Here is a 22,650-nt window from a genome sequence, read left to right on the forward strand (position 1 = left end):
AACACAAATTATTTAGGCAAAGATCATTGAAAAATGACTGATAGGTTGTAATACATGAAAGAATAAAGCAACATAATAAACAGCCAAAGTATGCCACATCATCCATGGCTAGTTTGGGTTTGAACTTAGACTCCGTTTTGCTGCTTGTCCTCATCATCCCTTCTGCTGGTTGCAGACAGGGAGCTGAAGAATGGAGACGACTGTCAAAACTGTCTCTAAATTTAGTTCCCAATTTGAGACCACAGTGACTAAATTTGTTATAATATCTTAGAATGAGGGCTAGGGGTCCCTAACATTTCCAGTTATAAAATCATCTTCTTCTCTATTTAAAACTGCACAGTTAGAATACTACGGATGAAATTCTCAGACTTTAAAATGCACGACATCCAAATGCACTGAAAAGGCACAGAACTTAGCCTTTTGCTGCATTTAATACATCATTTCTACTGCTTTATTCCATCTATTAAACTTGACAAAATCACTAATTAGATTTCATGAAGTTTACAATTTATTTAAACCTCATATATTAAAATGTCTATAAAAATGAATATATTTGTGTTAAAAATTTTTTACCTTCTCTATTTTGCACAGGTAATTATACAATCATTCCCTATTTGGAGTAAATGAGAAAACATGTTTTTCAAATCTAAAAATCTGTTCAAAATAAACTCCAAGTGCCTAGCAAAAAGCAAGTAAAACACATTTTACCTAGCTAATTGAGAAAGCAAGAGTTATAGATTCTTAAGAACTGTCTCAAAGAAAGCAGTCCTCGATATATACCTATACTACACTACAGTTGGTGGACTATATACTACAGTTCTGAAAGGAAGGGAAAAAAATGCTTTAATTAAATTTGCAATTTCTCACTTGAACACAGGAGGGCACTCAAAACTAAATATTTTGAAAGAGCAAATTTCTACAGTTCTGTGCGCAGGTGGGAAGTTCTGCGAAGCTCTAGTCTAAACTAGGCAGTGAAAGGTAAGCAGTGATAATTTCGTGAGTGTGTGTGCGCGTGTGTGTGCGTGCGTGCGTGCTAACAGTACATACAGGCAGTATTACTCTGTAATGTAACTTGAATTCTGTAGCTATGCCAGGTTGCATATTTTAGATCTATTGTGTTATGTATCTGATATATTATTTCATTTATTATATTAAATTGTTTTAATAGTGATATAAAGAGTGAATTAAAAAGAATAAACTTTCAAGTCCTCGTACACGCCATTAACTTACTAAACCTTGTTATCCCACCGCATTTCCACCAGATGGCGAAAGAAAATCATTAGCTCAGCAAAGAGGATTCCCTTCTCACCCCGAGTCACACTAGAGAAGACCTAAGCTCGTTTTTGTTTGTTTGTTTCTTTGTTTGTTTTAAGGAATTAGAACGTTATTTTCAGATATTTATTTTGGAAGGTGTTTAAAGAAACTCTACAAACTCTTTTTCATAATAAAGATATAAAGCTTTCCCCCTTCCAAACTCTTTTCTGCTGTCCTTCTTTTTCCTCTCTTCCTCTTTTTTGTGTATGAGTGAATTTGTTTCTAAAATCTCTGACTGTGCTCAGGCTAATTGAACAGCATTATAGAACTTTTAAAGGTGGAAGATGGGTGCTTCCAATACAATTTCTTTCTCTTTCACCCTCCTTTCCCGGGTGGTTCTTCCAACTATTTTTTCCCAAGCAAAAAAGAAATGTTATCTCCCTTTCTGTTCTTCTCTTTTTGCAGCTTAGTCTTGTTTTCTGTGTTCATCCCAACAGTGACCAACAATATCCCCATGTGATATTCCTCTGCATATTATTTCAGCCTGATTCCTTCCCAAACTGTTGTCCCTTCCTTTCCTCCAACGCCTCGTTATTACTCATTTTGCCTGTGCTGCTCCTTCTCTCTTCTGCTAGTCTTACTTACACAGAGTGACTTTGCTCCTGCCTTTTCCCAGTTTCCCTCTGGTCTCCCTGGAGACTGGGGAGAGCCAGGAGATCACTTATCAACTTACCTAATTAGTGACTTCTTGTCTGACGCTGGCTTTTTTGAAAATTTGGGCAAAGAGACTGCAAAAAAGGAACTTGTTACTTAGTCTGAGGTTACAGATATTCAGTTGTGTTTTCTTGATTTTTTTTTTAAGTTGCAACTTAAAAAAATAACTCAGTAACTGAGTTGGATAACTCAGGATTTTTTTTTTTCACATTTGTTGCTTTCTTTTACTAATTATTTTCTCTTACATACTTTTCAATTCACAAATAATGTTCTTGGCCTCAAAAGACTGTAACCCTATAACCATAGAAATTTTGAGATTCTGCTTGCTTTGAGTGAGAAGTGAATCTCTACAGTTTTGGTTGAATCAGAGTTTGAGATTTAAAATCCAGAATTTCAATTATGGAAGCTGTGAAATCACTGCATGTAAGTCAAGTCATCACTGACTTTTTAGGTCGTATGTCAGAGTGTGGCATAAAGTAGTTCTTCTGTATTCCCAGGTTACTCCACCTCTATGATGGAGGTGGAGAGGAAAGGCAGATATGTCAGCAGAAAGTATCCTAAACCAGAGGAAATGTCTTGAGTTCTTGAGAACCCCTGTTCTTGCATGAAAATTTACTGAAAATAACTGCTGAGATTTACACAGTTCTGTTCTGCAGGGCAAAATAAGTGGTCAGGTTGACAAATATTATTTATCAACAAGTATTGTCAGTCGTCAGTTTGAATAACCCATTTTTTAATATATCTTTACTAAATCCAGGCAGATTAACAAGAATCATAGTTTTACACTTACCCATAGGGCATTATTATAAGACTACAGTGAGTGAAAAGTAGTGAGTCCAGTATCTATCAATATGGTTCCCAAGTTTATAGGAATAAATGATGATTTCTAGCTACAAACGGATTTTCATGCAAGTTGAGGCTGGTGGAGAGAAAGGGCTAAAATTTCAGAAATCTTTCTGAATTGAATTGTCAAGGATCCTTTGTCAGGATTAGTTACTTTAATCTAGCGCTTACATGCATGCATATATGCATCACATAGGAAAATTATACGTAGCACTAGGCAGGCTTGAAGAATGAAATATCTCCCTTATCCTCAGTAAAGCAGTTTTTACATGCCAAAAATGTTGAGTTTGTCACTGTGTGAAAATTTCTTATAGTATATTGCTGAAACTTGTTTAATTGAATAGGGAGATTATTTTAGCCCTTCTAAAAAAACTTTACTCTGCTTAAGAAATAGTATGAATTAATAACAGCAATCAATTAAGCACTTAATCTACTGCCTCATAGGAATCTGCACTGAATACAATAGGAAAAAACTGAGATCCTAGGTTTCACACTATATAAATCATTTTTCATTTGGGTACTTGAGTAAGTCCCTCTCTTGCCATTTCTCCTGTGTTGTCTAAAGAAATTTTTTTTTTTCTGTTGACTGCAAGAATTTAGTTATATCTAATGAGAAAAAAGTAAGCCTATTCACTCTTAGAGACTTATTCATGTTACAGTTTTTACATCCTAGCATTTAAGCTTAATGATTCCTAGGGCTTTTTATTTACCTTTCATTAAAATGAAAATGTAAAATGAAAAAGTAAGTGCTCCTCTAAAGCTGTACATTAAACAAATCCAGTAATTGCATTTTGTGTCTATGTAGGCATGCAGCGTTTTGTGTCTATATAATAATTCTGTGTATATATATTTGCATATGTATGGGTACCTGATGTTGCATATACATAGTGCATATAAATATTAACAAACATGTGAAATATATGTAAACAGGAAGATCTGAATTTTTAGTGATCCCCTTCTGTCCCCCCTTGCATATGGCCAAATCAGAATTTTAACCTACAATTAGTTACTTTAAATATCTAGTTTGGAATAAATGCTACATGAGTTTGTTGCCAGGGTGATGTAAGCACAGAGCACTTTCTCTTAAACTCAGTAGATTGAAAACCCTTTGTTCTGTGTTATACAAGTTTATCAGTCAACTGTGAAAAAGCTTATTGTCTACCTTGAAACTGGAAACTATAGTAAAAGCAAAATTATGTGCTCTTAATATGCTAAGTATGAAGTTTTAATTGCACAGACACAGGAATTTTGGATGCTCTGTACAACATATCCGATCATTACATGAAGCTGAAGGCCCTTCCAATTTTAAATGGTATAACTTAATGCAGAGAGGGATCCTAACATCTTTAGCCTGGGACATTCCTTCCTTATCTGTCTGGGTATCAAATACACAGAAAAGATACCAAACTCACAGAATCTCTCTGTGACAGTGAAGAAATAGGTCTGGTTGGAAGCAACCTCCTACAGAGCTTTAACTCGCATACCGCTGCGGGACAGCACATGGGAAGCTGCTTCACGGGGTTGAACATGGAATAATAGGAAGGGAGCAGGGGCCCTTCGTACACAGTATTATCCAGCTTTTCCCTTTGTCAGTCTCCATACAAAACTAGGTTAGGGTGGCACAGCTGAAATTGGCTTCTTTCTGTTGCAGGTCCTGAGCTTAAGGGGTCAAGGCCAAGGTCAAAGCAGTACTGCAGCTATCTAGGAGACAAGCAGATTACAAGGGCAGCAGAAGTCATGCTCTCTGTCTTCAAAATCCTTTACCCATGACATTTCTTCACGGTAGACTGACTGCTGTTTATAAAGGACTGGGAAGATTCATTTCCTTCCTACAGCATGGTCATTAGGAAAGGTGGTCTGCATTACAGCATGTCTCCCAGAGGCCTTCATTAAAGGAGGAGATTTGGGGAAGGATGTTCTTTCTTCAAGTAAGACCAAATCAGCAAAGTCCATGGGAGCTATATTTTGAAATACCAGTTTATTTATCATGATTTGCTTAACTGTTGCAGCTCAGTTCTGTATTCCTTCTCCAGCCTTCAAAATTTCTAGCACTGCTGCACAAAAGGCCCCGGGCAGAAAGTAAATTTCTTAGCATAGACCAATCTGAAAAAATTACAGTTCATCGTCCTTCATCTGAGGAGTTCATGAGAAACTGAGGTCAAAACAGAAGTGTCTCTGGCCAGTTATAGGAGTGAAGCAATAAAGCTATCCTGCGCTGCGCTGTGAAGCAAACAGCACCATGTGAGCATGCAGGGGACAAAGTCCTCCGGCACTTCTGAACGATGGACATCCTCTAACTTTTATGCAAGTTCCAGACACAGAATCCTTCCAGTTGGAAGAGAAATATCCACCCAACCAAGGCAAATTAAAATAAAACCACGCTTGTTTCCATTCTGGAGAATACTTATACCACACGCATTTCAGTCATCTGTACACATCTAATTAAGTACAGTTCAGTACAACTGTGTTTTAGAATCTACAGGTATCCCCATCTTAGTAGCAATACAGCCTCTAAATTAGATATTTACTGCTAGAGTGTGAATAATCTTTCTTGTGCTTGTGAGTATAAAAATAATTTATTTACATATTTAATGCTAGATCCTGTTTCCCATTACATAATATACTGGTTTTTTTGGTCACATAACCTTCACTGAGTTCCCTAAGGTTTTAAAGGAAAACAAAAAACAGAATTTGGCTTCTGGGATTCTCTCCATCTATCTATCTCTTTTTCAGTAGCCTACATGAAATTAATTTTGTGATCCCACTCCAGCTTCTATTGGAAAAGCATCCACATCACACAACTGAGAACCAGACGGGTTTGTAAAATGAAATCCTCTTGCAGCCCCTGAAAGAGTAGTTTTGTTTAAACCTGAAACACATTAAAAGGGTAGTGCCAGAGAGCTTGAACTGATGTGATCTTCACTGAACGTTTGGTCAAGACAAGCATTTAATTTTCCACTCCATTTAATCTGACATGTTTTAGGAGTGCTAGTTTTTTTTCTCTGAAGTGATAGATTTATGAGTAATAATACAGCGTGCTACTTTCTGCACAATTTAAAATGAGTGTCTTGAGACTGGAATGAATTTTGTACTTAAAATTGTCTTTCCACCTGTGAAGAGAGGAATGACTGTTCAGTAAATACCTGCTTCATGAATTTCTTCTTGTCCAGTGTAAGAGGAAAACACTTGTCCAAAGAACTTATATTGCTGTTCTCTAAAGTTGTTTTGCAGATAGTCCATCAGCATAACATAGCCAGACTGCTGCATTGTAAGGACTTCACAGAACACAGCTAACTAAAGAAAGTGAGAAAAAAAGAAATGTCAGAAGTCATAGCAAATTAACTGGATTCCAGTAACAAGCAAAACCCTGGGGAGGAGGTGTTGTGTAAACTTTCCCAGTTGACTTATCTCAGGCGACACTGAACTTTTTTTTGGTCTGTACCAGCAGTGAATCATTACTTCACCTATATTCCCCAACCATTCTGCTGCTGGAGCTACTCTCTGCCCGTTCACCACCATTTAGCCAGGGGAATATGGAAAGAGTGTTTTACGCTCCTCTTAATCTGGGCCAAAAGTCTTTGGAGATAGGAAGTACATTTTTTACTCCCTTGTAAGGAAAACAATGACTCAGAATCTAGTCCTGAACTCAAAAAGGCAAAAAACAACACACTTAAAAAATATAGAGATATAAATACAGATGTAGATAGATATAGATGCTAGATATAGATATAGACGATAGATATACACAGCTATAGCTACAGCCACAGCCATGGCTATGGCTATAGATATAAAGATAGATATAGATATAAATTTAATGGCTTCATGGAAAATTAAAAACTAGATAAAAGAAATGGCAGGTTGTTGGTCTGGTAATGAATGCCACGACCTTTCACCATATACAGGAAAACTGGTTTTTTTTGGAGTTAAGAACAACTGTTTGGATTTAACACATTAAATGAATTACCTGGTCTTCAGAAATAGTAATGGTATCTTTAAACACAATCCATTCAACTGTTTCAGAGCAAGGAGGAGTTGATAAAGATCCATTATATGTGTAATATTTGTCTGTAGCATTCGGCAAAAGATTCAGCAAAATAAATGGCTCTAAGGCAGCCTGCTTCCCTGAAAAAAAAAAAAAATCTTTCAGAGTCAGATAGTTAAAACACTGCAGAAGCACTGAATGGATAGAACTAGAACTCTCCAGAAGAGCTTCCGTTATGGAAACAGGCTAATTTTGAGTCTATTCAAAATTTGATTTCCAGGGAGATTAGCATACAAACAAATTACTGGGCCTTTTCCATCTAGTTTGAATAAATATTGTTCAATAACAATTTTGTGTACTTAGGAAGATCTAATAAGTTACATCAGTAATAAAGTAACCAGTTCACTAGTAACTCCTTCACCAGTAAGTGTACTAGTACATGTCCAAGATGCCAAATCTTTGTCCCACCAGTGAGCTTTAAAGGAAAAAAAAAAACTTTAAATCCGTATGCTTGGTCTTGTGAGAAGGTTTCCAACTTTTCCTGAATTGGGGCAAGCTGCTGCGTTCTCACAGGATCCTAACCTCCGCAGGAACTCATTGTCCGGGGAAATGTCACCATGTTAGAACTGAGTTATATCACTCCTGTCTATAGAAGCATCCCTTTTGCGGATCAGGGAGTTTTAAAATGGTGATAATATAGTGGTAACAGCTTTACACAAAGCACGAAAGGAGGAAAAGACCTCTGCCGAGAGAGTATGACATTTCTCTCTGCTGTCCTGTGAAAATAATGTCACCTTTTTCAGGTCATCAGTTTACCTGGTACCTTGTCAGCTGGGAGCGTGCATGAGGAAGAGCTGAGCGTCCATTCAGAGAAAGCCAAATTCATGTTCGTATGGTAGAATTTTTCAGTTTGGGACTACTATTAAGGATCTGTTTTACTGGCAGATGCATCCAAAATAGTATTTGTTCTTTACTTCTTGGAATAAATGTGGATCGTTATATAACTCATTTCATTTCAAAGTTGGTGATTTTAAATTTCTCCCTCTTTAATAAATATTCACTTATGAATATTTAATGAATATTAATACTGTGTGTTAACTTGTGCTTTTCCAGATGTATTTCTTCTTGAAACCCTTGGATGGATTTCTGACTTGTCCTTGTCTTCACAGTTCCTTCCAAATTTAGTGAGAACAGCGAATTACATCAATGACTTATTACAAATCATTGGTGTTTTTCTTCCATACAGTGACTGTTGTTCCACTGAGTTAAGCTTTAAAAGCTAGTTCTTCCCTTCTCTCTTAGCCACATATAATGAAAGGGATATAATTTAGCAGCGTCGAGCAAAGCACTTCTATTTCTGCTGTTTACATGTTAGCCACCTGCAGACAGTAGCTATTATTGCTATCTGGTATGTGTCTAGCTAAAGCATTCTTCCTTCAGTAAAAATGAATGGCTAACACACTTTAGATAGGGGCTTGGGGACATGTATGCTAAGAATCCTGCTATACACTTTGCACCTTTGGATTTAAAATGCCATTTACTTTGATTGACAGTCTGGAGTCTAAAACCAAACCTCTACAAAGAATTAGGAGAAACAGTTTGTCTAGAAGGAACCAGACTCTTCCTCTGTAGAGCTTGAGAACTCACCTACTCTTAATTCAAATATGCAAAATACAAGATATGACTGACAAGGACAGATCACGTATATAGCAGACAAGGATAGATCTATGCTATGCATGTTTCCTGAGGATGAACAACCTGATTTATTCATGACCTGAATTTCCAGAGCTCATTTACAGTTTATTCAAGAAAATCATATTTTGCTCATCGTGGAAGTGCCACGTACTGGCTGTATTTTGAGTCTTGGTGCCTATAGTTTTATAGCTCCTATCCAGGGCTGTAGGACACCATCTGCCTTGATGATATACTCTTTCTTCTTTCTGTTTCATGCAAGAAGACACTCAAAGATAATGACTCCTAACTGCTTTACATGTCCAGCTCCTCTGTCTTTGTAAGTTACAAAAGTTAGTCCTTGTAATATTTGTTGAGCATTTGTTTTCTGCAGAAAAACTGCAATTTTAGCATCATACCTTCAAAAGCCTTTAAGATAGTGACACTAATAGCCTTTAACACTTTAAAATCATCAATCTTAAATAGTTTCACAAAACGCAGGTATTGTTAAGTATTGGGAAAGTTAGCCATTTACTTAGGATCATGGCCATGATGCAAGAAAATATCCCTGCTCAGGACAGTGCACATTCATGTTTTTCTTTGAAGCCACAGTGAAACTGAGTTAGAAACAGAGCCCAGATCTCCTTATGTACTACCCCATAATCTGTGTACTCTGATATAAAACCATGAGGAATTTAAAAATCCCAAAGTGTCAACATTTGGTTTCAATACTGCTAGTACAAATATAATACAATTGTGTTATTTCAGATTTACACAAGGATTACTGCAAAAAGAATTCGTCTCCACACAGTGTATAGAATACTAATATTCATACAGACTGACACTTGTAAGACACATCTTGGATTGTCGCAACGGTGTTAACTGCCTACCACTGTTATATAAAATTCAGAAATGCATGACTACGTAACCTCACAAAATAAATCAGACATTTCTCTCGAGTTAGCATTTAGAGTGTTGTAAATTCCTTGTGATAGTTTTATTTATTCATTTACATTTACTGCTGTTAATATAGCAGTTTGGGGGTAAGTTAAATACAGTTTTTTTGTTTGTTTCTAACAAAATTGATCCAACTAAGCTTTAGAAATATGTACACAGCAAACCATTCAAGAAGTTTTACATAATTATGCTGAAATGGAATTTAGTCTAATCAATAATCAATAAAACACAGGGATAAACTTACCAAAACGACTAACGCTATCTACTCCATTAATGATTGGATTATAATCCGGATTATCTTCTGGCCCAATCTGTTAAAAAGAAATTGCATTTTTTTTGCAGTACAGGCTTCATGGAAAAAATCAAAGGTTGCATTTTACCACCAAAAGTATAGATGATATAAAGGAAAGCAAGCAGGTTTGCCTGTTTGCTTTTTTGTGAAAATAAATTAGAAAAATACGTGCAAAATTTTGACTCACTGATCATACACTGGAACCAGTTAAATTCAGTTTGAACATCTGCTGCATTTCAAAGCTTGTGTAATGACACAAAGATATATTTTGTTTACCTCAAACAAAATTGATAACGCTCTTAAGTTTCCATTTCCTTTAATTGCCTCTTCAAAATTTGCAAACTGATCTGCATCATAGCAGTAGATTTGCATCTGTAAATAAAATATATTCAAATATGTTACATACATAACATATGTATTTTTAAAAATTTAATCAATGTAGTTACCTATATTCCCAGTCCGAGAAAAATCTTCAAGCAACGAATTTAGTATGAGTACATGACTTGTTATACATCTCATATGCATTATCTGAAGATACAGAATTCATCAGCTTTTAGCTATCTACAAACTCTCTGTCTTAGAAAACCATTAACTTTGCAGGAGCTATCTTTTCAAGGAGCATGTCATTTGCCATCAACCATACAGTAAGTCTAGATAAGTGGCTTATACTGGACATATAATTTAGAGGTGAATCTCTAAGTCAGAGGTAACCCCCTCATAAGTTTCAATAAGGCAGGACTCCCCTACGGTATCTGCCTCACAGTAGATTGAGAGAAGCATTGGTAATAAAAAATTGCCACGTATATCTGTGACCTCATTTAAGTGCAGTCCTGGGCACTGGCTCGGTCCAGCTGCCTCACTCTTTTCTGGTGCAGCCGGGAAATCCCTTCCCATGCAAGGTCACCAACACGAGGTGGGACTTTTGCTATTCCTGCTGCCCTTTCATGAAATGATGATGGAGAAGAATCTTCTTTGGATTCCATGGTGGGAGTGTGAGTGGCAATTTTTAAATGGCTACGAGGTAGGGAAAGCCACACCACCCAGGCAAAGGTCCTGGCCACAGCTCTCCATGGAGCAGAGGAAGAGAGGAGACCGTCACGGCTCTATTGTTTTGCTCTGGCACAGAAAGCCACAGTGCGTCAAGTGAGGAGCAGCATGGCTGCAGGCCACAGCTGCACCGTTTTGGTTTGAAAACAATCACATAGCCACTCTGAGGGTTAAGAGTCTGTATTCAGAGTGCCCCCATGGCACTCAGCTCAGCAAGAGCTGCTCTTCTCCTCCTCCCCATCTCCGAACTTCGGCAAACTGGGAGGGTGAGTCACTACGTCTGCGGGAAAAGCAGCTGGCTGGGCCATCCTCAGCAGCAGGGCTGCTGGCCTGGCCACGGTGGGCTCAGCGGGAGCCTCAAGCTCCACTCATGTGGTGGCTCCTGGCTTATCCTCTAGCTCCCTGGTTCGAGCTTGGCCAGGCTGACGGGGCTTTGTCCCTCTGAGGCGCAGCAGCTCCTCACTCCTGCTGACTCTGAACAATACCCCAGCTTTGAAAAAGCGCCTTTACACTTTAAATAACCTATTACTGTGGAAGAAGATGGGCCAAACTCTTAGGAATTTAACTGTTAGTGGGAGTTTGGCCTTTATTAGATTAGCTGGACCAACTCCTAATTCGCTATTAAAATGCATGTGTGAAAATGTACAGTTTAAACATCCTCAGCGTGCCTTTTTGTTTTCAAATACATAATTTATATATTATTAATTTTGATTTAAGTGATGATTATACACAGAAATAAGCTTTAAAAGAGTGATAAACAAAATTATTGAATAAACAATGTGACAGAACTACAAATCCTCAAAATCTATTCTGTACTTTACCTCAAGAGGAAATTTTTGTCCTTCCAAACTATGTTCTGATCCATCTGATGATATGTTGCATTTTCCCCAGTGAAAAGTGATCTTGCTTGCTTTAAATACTGTGTCTAAGCCACCTCCACTTACATAATAATCATTTGTCAGGTTAATTTCCACTGAAGAAAGACAGGGAGAGAGAAAAAAAAAAAAAAAAAAAAGAGAGTCAATATAAAAGGCAGCCAAGGCATCTATGACTCTAGTATTTCAGCATTAGGTGCCAAAAGGTAAATATGCTATGGTTCTTTTCCTCCTCTTCATAAGCAATTTGACAGAAAGTTGATTATCTAAACCAAGTAAAAAGTGTGTTAATCCACTGTTACCACAGGGATATATATTTCATTTCCTTTCATGCTGCAACTCATAAAATAATTATCCAGTGAAGTGAATTATTTTTATGAACTCCTATCATCTGAAACTAGCCAAAGAATCACACTAACCAAAAGCTCAGAAAAACTGGCTTTGCCATGAAACTGTCCTTTTAAGAAAAGAAATCCCTAAAATGCAAAACTTCCTGAAAGCATATGGAGTTGAAAGAAAAAGAGGCCCCTCCCTTAAATTATTAGCATAATTCTAGATACATATCATGAGGTTACACTACAAAAAGAAAATTTTATCCAGTTACTAGGAAGACCTCGTTTGTCCTGTTTGTGAGAGCTCTTAGTTGTTGAACATTTTGGCACAGAAAGACGTGATGATGAGTCTTCACCAGGCCGTAGTTGTATGCTAACCGTTAAAGGACTGAATATTTTTCTGCTAGTGACAATTAGAAGGATGGAAAAGACTGAAACTCCACCTTTAGTGATTGTGAATTGTTTGACCTCTTGCTAAAACAGTGATAGTGGAGTTCAGCTTCCTTTCATTCCTCTCCTCAAACTTAACTGAAAGGCTTAGCAGTTCCTTTTATAATATCTGAATTGCTATAGGGGAATAACAGCTCAGATCCCTTTTATAGTGTTTCCTCAGAGCTCTCTTTAAAGGAGAAATGAACTATTTATCTCAGCTGGGAGGGCAAGAGGGAAGTAAACAATTTGTTGAGCGGTATGTAGGAAGTATATGATGGTGCCAAGAACAGAAATTAGGAACAATGACACTAACATAAAACAAAATGGCTGGCCAAGGGGTCCTACAAGAACTGGTACAAACTCAGAGATAGTCATTAAGAGAGTCCTTACTCCATACCTATGGCTGAAACAAGGAAAAAGTACTTCCAACCAAACAGTTTGCGGTTACTACTATTCTAGAGGTATACAGTGAAGCGGTTGTGAAAAAAAATCATTTGGCAATGCAAATGCCACCATAGGCTTCTTTTATAGTTTGTCAAAATAGGCACTTGTAGGCATAATTCATCTTTTCCTAAAATACATTTCTAAGATAGGTTAGACCACTGGACCATAAAAGCACCTATTTTCTCTTCTTTGACTGTAACAGAAAGCTGAAGTGAGTAATCTAGATGCAATTCTCCACATTATAGGTGTCTAAAGACAGGTGAGATGTATCCCATCCTCTCTGTTAGAAACCACAACTAGTCCATGAAGTGCTTCTTGATGAGTAGGCAATTTATTCATACTTAAAAAAAATTGTATTCTCATTGCATATTCTAGATAGGTAGTAGTAGTAATTATTTTGCAGCAAATGCTAAATTACTGCTTAGGGTCAAAAAAGTACTCATGATGAGTTGATGGTAATCATGTGATTGCTCTGGTTCTATCTGTCTGTGTGTATATTTCCATTTGCGTTTTCTCCTTTAGTGACTTCTCTATTATGCTTGGCTTCTGTCATCATCTGTTTTTTTCTGTTATGGATGAACTCAGAAATGCAAATGCTAAGGAAAAATAAAAGGGAAAAAGAAAAAAAACATTAAAAGCCCTTGACTGACTGTCCTATAACACCTTTCTGACTCATTTAACTCCATACGTGAAATCCGGGTTTTTACCTGTTTTGCCAGTATTGTGAATGAAAGTATCTTCCAAAGTTTCCTTTTCCCACCCATGGAATTTAAGTTTCTTCAGATTCACATTTACTTGGGTAAGATCTTCATCTATATTAATAGGAGATTGTTTGGCACCATTGCAGGCTGAATATTTCTTTCCCCAGCTCTTTTGGTTCAAAGTTCCTAGAAATGAAAACATTTGGGGTGAACAGTTACATACATTGAATGGGACATTTAAAACCTAAATCAGTTTATTTAAAACATTTTTTAATATAGAAATGTTAAGATACAGTTCGTAATTTGTGACCAGAACACTTTTGCTTCTTAGGCCTCAGGAGTAGCATAATACTCAGCACATAAACCTTGCACCTTACCTTTCAGAATTAGGTCACCTTTTTGACCATATTAAAAGTCACGAATGTATGATTATGAATCCCCAGAGAAAGAAGGAAACAGAAAAACTCACACACAGTATACAACAATAAAAAATAAAATAGGAATTAAATAAACTTTCAGATAAAACAAACTATAATACAAAAATCTTTGGGAATTGCTGCAAGAATTTCCTTTCTGCACAGCTCTTTTTAGCATAAGAATGTTACCAGTATCCCTTCTGTCCACGGAAGTCAACCAACCAATAAGATCTGTAAATAAACAAAAGTGGCAAGTTCTTTAAAAAATCCTTATGCAAAGGAAAGAATGAAAAGTGATTTTACTCTGAAAAGGGAAAAGGTTAGTGATGCTATGGCTAAAGCGTGTGGACATATGGGCTGGTTTTGCCTATAGAGGACTCTGTGCCTAAGCTCTCCAGCCATTTCTCTGCACTGCAGCCAGGTGAGGGTGGATGGGAAGCCTTGCACTTCAGGAGGGCTCATTTGCCAGAGGACCATCACAGCATTTCACTGCAGACAATTTTATACACAGTTAATGTGGATGCAGACTGCAGGTCTTGAATTCTAGCAAAATTTTGCATGAAAAATGCTCAGGTGCTCTAGAGATTAGATGGGTTCAGAGCTGTTCTGAGAATCTTTTGATTATACTTATTTAATTCAGTTATATATATATATATATATATAAAATACTATATTTTTGGGGTATTTGCATACACGCACACACATATACATATACATAAAAATAAACACTTTTTACTGGTAATTCTGGTAACACTTCAAGAAGCTAATTAAAACCAAGGGTTCACTGTACAGACATACAAAAATATAACTGCTGCAGTTAGCTTTTCATTTACTAGTAGTTAAGAGCTAATATTACTGCATCCAATGCACACATTTGAATGCTATCAGATGTGATGAAACGAGGCAGTGCTCATTTATAAGCCACTGTAATACATCCCAGTTTGTCAGTGGAAAATTTGCTGTATTGTACCCCAAGCAAGGACAGGCCTTATATTGCACTCAGAAAACGACATGAGATGCAGCATGTAACCATGACAATAGGCAGTAATACGAGATGCTCATCTGGATAGCTAGGTACCTAGAAATAAAGTTGAGCTAAATTATTCAAGAAGTATTGAATAAAGCAAGTTACCAATATCACCTTGCCACAGCAGAAGTACTGCACGTCAGCTGGTATGTAAGCTCATTTGCTTCTTTCGAACAGCAACAGAAGAAACTGTTAGGCATAACATCCAAGGGAACCAAAATGAGTTTTAGTCATAATGCTATAAATCTGAGTTTCCTGCAGCTGGGGATTACATCTCTGTACTGGCCCCCTTGGGAATATCACACTGTGCAAGCCTCCAGCTCCTCCTCAAATAATGCTTTTCCTGGACATTAACTATGAGTTATAGTTTATTATCTGCGCAAATAATGTAAGATTCTGATTTCTAATGTATTAGGCATAAGAAAAGAGTGGCTAATAATATTCCACTTTCTCTCTCAAAAGCGTCCCTGAATAGATTTTGAGTCCAAGTTAACCAAAACTTGGAGATGAATCCGTTAAATCTCCTACAGTGAATTTCACAACAATTAATGACATTTTTTAAACCCAATAAATTAAATTTCATTCAAATATAAACTAGATTAATTAACTTTTTAAACAGCAGAGCTTTCAGACAGGGTCAGACAGAACAGAAATAACAAGCATTTGTACACAATTCTCCGCTTGCCCCCTACATCCTTTCAGACAGGCCCTTGTTTCCAGGTTTGGTTTCAGCCAACTCGGTGATTTTCCAAGCTGCAGTAAACTCTTTGGAGCCCTTTCTGGCTCTTTGAAAGGTGCTGCCACTTTTGGCCTGGCTGGCTGCCCACAGCCATCCCTCTGGAGTCAGCCTGAGTTTTTCACTCTGTGCGGTGCCTCTTTCACTCCTTCCTTGTGCCACAGCCCATGACGAACCTGGAGGCTCCTGCAGTTGGCAATCTCCTCTCTCTTTTCACAGACCTACCCACTCCCCTTGCTCACATGCAACCTCTCCTTCAGGAGGATATCATCATGAATCTTTTTCCAACATGCATTTCCCTCCTCATTCTGCTCTTTCCACCAATGACAGTATAATTGATCAAGAATCCTACTTGTTTCTCTCTCCTGCCGCTGCACTTCTGGGCACTTTCTTCCATGGTTATTTTGATGAACGTAAACTTCCCCAATTTTATATTTTCCCTTATTCCCTGCTATCCACTATCAAGTTTAATTAAAACAAATATACTAAAATTAAAGAAACTATAATCTCTTTCCAGTTTTCCTAGTTTCATACTTTGTGTTTCAAGATTTGCTATGCAGAATGTAAATTATTTGACTCGGTAGTCTTATTACTATCTCTGTCTCAGCACATAATACAACAAATCCCTAGCGCAAAGTCAATGGTAACAATAGTAGTCTTCGCATATCCCAGAAGACAGTGCTTGTACCAACACTATAATCCATCATAGCATCCTGAGTCAGGGTATGCGGAGTTATGCAGGACGCCTGCTGTAGGCAGTACAGCAGTGCCTGCGGCCCAGCAGAGGAAGTTTGTCCTTTCTTTCTGGATGTGAAGTATTGCCAGGAAAAAAGGAGAGCAATTAAAAGGCACTGCCTGATGAAGAACATTATTTCCTGTCTCCCATGAAGACCTCAACCCTACGAGGTGGGCTTGCTAAAAAGATTTGATAATATTCTACTTTTTCTTCTATGTAGAAACAATGGCAAATTAGTCAAGCAACTTATTGTATAGAAACGATTCCCTTTTCATAAAAAGCTTTGCAGTTTGCCACTTACTGAAATCTTATGGCATCTACAAATCCTCCTGCCCCAAAGAAACTTTTAGAACAGTGATTTTCATGTAGTTACCTGTTAAATACACTTGCCAACAGTCATGGTAAGAAGCTGACCTGTGTATGCTACATATGAAGGAGATGCAAATACTGTTTTTGCCACTCTCTGGTTGACAAAAAGAAAAATACCTATTGTAGTTCTATGAATGTTAATTGAAATCATCCAAGAATAAAAGAAAAGTACTTTCATAGTTGCAGAAGACAAGAGATAAGACTTCCAGCTAAAACAAATTAACTGAATGCCCCAAATCAATGCTCCTGCTGGCAAATTTGAATAGGTATTTGACAACTTTTAATCAGTTTTCTTCTTTGTGGTCCAGCAGTTGGTGTAACTGAAAAGCTAAATAAGCAAAGGACAATATTATTGCCTACAACTGCAGAATTACACACAGGTGACCTTAGCATGGAGGCGCACAAGCAATGTGGAAGCTCTTTTTTGCAAGCGTGATGCAAATACTTCTCTGAAGTAGAACAAGCTATAGGAAAAAATTATACTGAGCTCGCTAATGGGGACCAAGAGTCCGTGTTCATTTCATATGTCAAGAGCAAAAATAGTTACGTAACTGCTGAGAAGTTCTATCCTTACGAAAAGCTATGGAATTAAACATCAACGGAATCAATGACAGGTCACACACTTTGAGACAACTCTGCCTTGTGAACCAAAGCCTGGTAAGTGGGCAGCAAGCAGGAAATTTGCTTCATAAGCCCACTCCTGCTCTAAACTAAAACTTTAATGTAAATGCACCCACTGCAGGCAGCAGGTGGTTAAACTGCTGTGGTTTATATGACTTGCAAAAAGCCAAAGTAAAAGAAAAAGAACCAAATGTTTTTAAACGAGAGCAGATTGTTTTACTGTAGGTGTTATAATGGAAATCATAAATCAAAGTAATGTGAGCCATTTTGAAAAACATTGTTGGAACTGAGCTTTGAAAATGAATCCCCTCAAACTGTGCTTTGTTCAGAAAGAAATCTGAGAAAAATAAAAGTGTGCATGATACAACTTGAAATGCGCACAGAGGAAGCAATGTTTGTCAAAGCTGTCAGCTCCGAAGAAGTAACTGACAATTCACAATGAATGAAAATGAGCCTGAACACAGCAGATTACAGGTTACACGGAAGACTGCTTATACCATAACACCTCTTCTTGCCCAGGACAGAATGTCCAAATAAAATTTTCCTACCTTTTTTTTCCTATGAATTGTTCATATGCAGCTCTGTGCCTCATACTTAGCCCCACTGATCCCAGCTCTGCAATGAGAGTCCAAGTCTTGCTTTGTACTCTGCTCCTATCTGCTGCAGTCTTTTGAAAATCTGGCCTGTAATATGTTACTGCACCGCTGTCTTTTGACAGAAATACTTGAAAGAAAAGCATCTGTCAAATATTTTTGTGTGCCAGTAACCTAGGCAAGCTGAAAGAGAGCGCTGTGAAGCTGCGTGAGCTGTGGTCGCCTCAGCAGCTTGCCAGGAGAGGTGTTTCTCAGCGTGCCGACACGCTACTATGCATGTATCCACTAGGCTGTAAACCATCTCTGGGAGTACAGCTGTTTACTACCACGTATCAGTGCTGGCTTCCAGTGACGGAATATACAATTTACGCAAAATGGAAGATATCCTTTAAATTAATGGAAGATACATACAAAGAACTTAAAATTTAAACCTCGAACCAAAGGAATATGATTCTGAATACATGAAACAAATACTCTGCGCTGCTTCTTCTTATTGGGCATAGATATAGTTTCTGAATAAAAAGGATGTTAATTATAAAGCTTTGGCTTTACCGGACTAATAACGATGTCAGAAAAGTGTACTGGTAAGGACACAAGTTTTACCTGGAAAATTCTACTTCCCAGTACGACCTTTTAGTAAGTGTTGTTTCGACACCAGAGTTTGCATTCTTAGATCTCATTAGGATCATTTTTCTTTCGGATGAAGAACACTGTGCATGTGTGCCCTGAGGAACTGTAAGAAGCCTTAAAGTTAGCGACAGTTACAGAAAAAGAAATGCTTTAAACCTGCGTTAAAGGAAAGGAGCCATACTTCGTAGACATAAGCTTTGAAATACAGAGAGGTTAAAACCAACCCTGTTACGAATAGGGATGCAATATCAGACCTCAGTCTTAGTTCAAAAATCAACTCTTATCCGTTGCAGAGTATAAACACTGTCTCCAGAAGTGGCAATACGGCTGGAGTAACATAAGGGGTAATACAGAAATAATCATAAGTCTGATTGATGTTTTCTGTTGCTCCTGCCTCACTTACTGTTTCACAAATTAAACTAATGAGAATCCTACGGTCTATATTATAGATAAAAGAAAAGGGAGATGGATTTTTAAATTCTACTTAATTTGTTCCTACTCCATTTTGCATCAGATTTTCCTTTCCCCATGGTATCACTACTTTTACATAGAGAGATTGAACATGTATGGGGAATGAAGGATGTCCCTTCTGTGTGGATTGCTATATCTGCCTTAACAAAGCTCTTACTGGCTTACCACTTTGAGAGTCAAGTGATTTCAAGGACATTTTGTATTACTTTTTTTTTTTTTTTTGGCGCCAACTCATTTTAACCCAAGATAACAGGAATAAGAATAGGGCTACGAAAAGATGTGCGTACTTAAACTGGGACAAAGCTTAAATTTTGATGTCCGATCGAAATCTGTTCTGAACACCAAACTTCATAGTCATTTCTTACCTCTTTGTGTCTGATTCACTATTTAGATTGTGTATACAAACTGCTTCATCAGAGGAGACAGAGATCAACATATCTCAGTATGCCTCATATCATAATGACTAATGCATTCAGCTTATTATGGAAAGTTGTACAATGCAGTTTTTCCAAGTTAGAAGAGTAATTACAATTTGCATTTTGAACTGAGTGCATGAAGAGCTGGACCAAAAAAAAAAAAAAACGTACTGCCAGTACTAGTCTTGTGATTCTAGCCATAGCTCGTATTATAGTGGTCCTAACATGAAACACTCTATTCTAGGGAAACATTTTGATCTTCAGAAACGGAAGGTTTGTTTTACATATTACTAAGTAAAAAAACAACATTTCTGTTTCATCTTGATGTGCATTAGAAATATTTTTAGGTTTCATGTTTTTTTCCCCACCTCCAATTTGGCCACCTAACCAAGACCCCAATTATTTTCACAGTCCTAGTCATTATTACTCTCATTAAGCTTTCTACAAGTTTTTCAGATTGAAAAAAGTCCAGACTTAAAGGGGTGAAAAGACTTGTCAGGACAGACTCACAACTACAGAGGAGGAGTTTGGCTCCCAGTTTTCAACTTAGCCAATTATTATTCCCGTCTCAAAAGCTATTTGATTGCTTGTGGGTTTTCCAGGATGAAATTGAAATTGTTTGCCAATGTCTAGGTCAAGTGTTCAAAAATAAAAGTAAATATACTGGCTATGTTAAAGCAAGATTAAATGCCTGTCCACTCTGAAAAACCTGCATATTATTTAAACTATCAAAGTTTAACATTAATAAAGGAACTTGCTTTTAAATGAGCAGGAGCCAAATATAGTTATACCACAAATTTTGAGGGGGAAAAAACTGAAAACATAATGTATTTTACACATTTTTATACATTTTGCTAATGTAAGATTTAATAATACAAATGAAGCAAACAAATGAAAAAAAATTCTTTCTACTCTGCAACTAGATGCATTCAGGCAAGCCAACACATCTAATGTATTATTTTGTTTAGCACCTTATTTGCCATTTTCATATCTAAGTATCACCATACCTACATTTTATGTTAATATACTTCCATGTGTGCCCACAAAAAGACAGTACACGTTGCACAAATACAGACAAATATGGGCTTGACTTTAGGAGAACACCCTGAAAGATGGCACAACAAAAATCTGTCTCTTTAGCTGAATTCTGATATGTTTATCTTCAGTGTTCCTCATATAAAACATGCTTGGTCACTTACCCCTTATTGAAATCTAACTTGCAGGTGAGAAAAAATCTGATGAAACTTTTTGTTATCTTCAGATCATCAGATCTATAATTTTTATAGATTTTAGTGGCAAAACTTTCTGCAATATTATCCAGAGCAGCTCCAGAAATCTGGTAATTTTGTATGTTTGCAAAATGTTTCTGTAAAAACATGTGCAGAAAGTAAACAATGATCTAGTGACATAGGTGCCAGGAAGGTTAACTTAAAATATATGTACATATTCTGAGTAGAATAAAACAAATAAACAACATAATATTTGCTTCACATGAATTAAAATATTTTTTGCAACCTCAAAGGAAATATTTGAATTTATTTTTAAATTTTAACCTTTTAGAATTCCTTTTTTTCTCCCAGATTCAATGCTAGCAATTTTCAAAATGAAATCTTTGTTTCCAGATTTAAAAAATTACGTTTTGCTTTGATAATACTGAAATACAACATTCTGGATTTTTCCATACTTTTTCATATTTTTGTCTCACTTATCTGTGCATAAACTTTGTGCTTCCTCCACAACTCCGGTCACTGAGACATTGCTCAATAAAATAACCTGAAGCCAACGGAGGGAGAAAATATTTTCTTTTTTTCATTCCATCCCCACAGAATAAACATCATCAAATTATAGTTGTTGAGACAAAAAGGAAAACTGTAATCGGTATTATAAGTAAGGTGGCTATCTGGTGATTTTTCTTCCTGGAAATCAATCTGAAAATGATTCATAGGCAGACTAAGCGAATTACTGAGCAAAATGTGTAGGAGGAGAAATGCCAATGGACAGCTTTCTTTCAATATACCAACTGTTAGCTGTTCCTCTTCTCGTTCTTTCACTCCACTATAAACCTGGCTATTGCTAGCTAGTTAGAAAACACATAATCAGACGCTTCTATGCCAGAGACATACAGGAGATAATCACTGATGCTCCATTTGCAGTGCACTCAATGGGATAGATGTTTAGATTAGGAGAAAGATTACGGGAGAAAGTCACTCAACCATTTAAGACACCTCTTTTCCATTATTCTCATCCCATTGCTCCTGAGTTTGCACATAAATGCTGCCAGAGAATCACACAGCAAGATATAGTGAAAACCTGCCAATTATTTTTGATAAATAACATAGTTCTAATAGTTTTGAATCACAGTTTTGATAATTAACATAGATCTATGCTATACTTTTCCAGTAAGTTTTAAGCAGGAAATGTGGGACAGTATCAGTTGGGAAAATGCCCAGTAAAAAAAAAAAAAAAGAGGAAAAAAAACATTCTGCCTTCTGCTTTAATTTCTTTTTTGGCAATATGGGAAGTTCATTGTAAGCCTTGATTATATCTAGACCTTGCTCCAAGGAAGTCAGATTGTAGCAAAGGTTTCCTTTACCTACAGTAATACTTCAGAACATGAAACTGAATACAACATTGTTGAGTGACAAAGATCATTTTAAAATCACAAATAATCAGAGCTGAAAACAGAACTGGAATACATGGAGCTGATTCACTTTCAGTTTAAGAAATAGGCAATGTCTTTTGGCCAGGCTGAGGAACACAGCCTATGACTTCATTTCATATACCCTATAGCTGCTTTTTTATTTATTTTATTTATTTATTATTTATTTTATTAGCTATTTTTTATTTACTTTTTCATGCTGGATATCATAGAATTAGATGTCAATTAGATGTCATGACAATGTCCAAGGCCTTTTTGGTCCCCAACAAGGAAAGCACTCCCCACTGCTTCCTGAGGTGCTGGGCATACCTCTAGTAAGGAAGGATGTAGAAGGTGGGATGGCCACTTTGTCCCCTAAAGCCTTCCTGATTTGGAAGATACAAGCATAAAAAAGCGTTCTAGTGCAGGAACAGCCCCACCACAGTTCAGCTG

At 37.0% G+C, this 22,650-nt stretch overlaps 1 protein-coding gene across 7 annotated transcripts in view; it reads right to left on the reverse strand.

Annotated features, from left to right (window-relative positions):
- PTPRZ1 (protein tyrosine phosphatase receptor type Z1) overlaps positions 1–22,650 on the reverse strand; it is a 142,028-nt gene that overhangs the window by 50,410 nt on the left and 68,968 nt on the right. For all 7 annotated transcript variants that reach the window (XM_009687322.2, XM_009687325.2, XM_009687326.2 and 4 more), the window contains exons 3-8: positions 13,551–13,730; positions 11,582–11,733; positions 9,990–10,085; positions 9,666–9,732; positions 6,776–6,933; positions 5,955–6,105 (exon numbers count right to left, since the gene is read on the reverse strand). In XM_009687322.2, coding sequence (XP_009685617.2) covers positions 5,955–6,105; positions 6,776–6,933; positions 9,666–9,732; positions 9,990–10,085; positions 11,582–11,733; positions 13,551–13,730 — 804 coding nt within the window. The remainder of the gene's footprint in view (positions 1–5,954; positions 6,106–6,775; positions 6,934–9,665; positions 9,733–9,989; positions 10,086–11,581; positions 11,734–13,550; positions 13,731–22,650) is intronic.

The sequence above is a fragment of the Struthio camelus genome, chromosome 1 (assembly GCF_040807025.1).
Source record: "Struthio camelus isolate bStrCam1 chromosome 1, bStrCam1.hap1, whole genome shotgun sequence".
Taxonomy (NCBI): domain Eukaryota; kingdom Metazoa; phylum Chordata; class Aves; order Struthioniformes; family Struthionidae; genus Struthio; species Struthio camelus.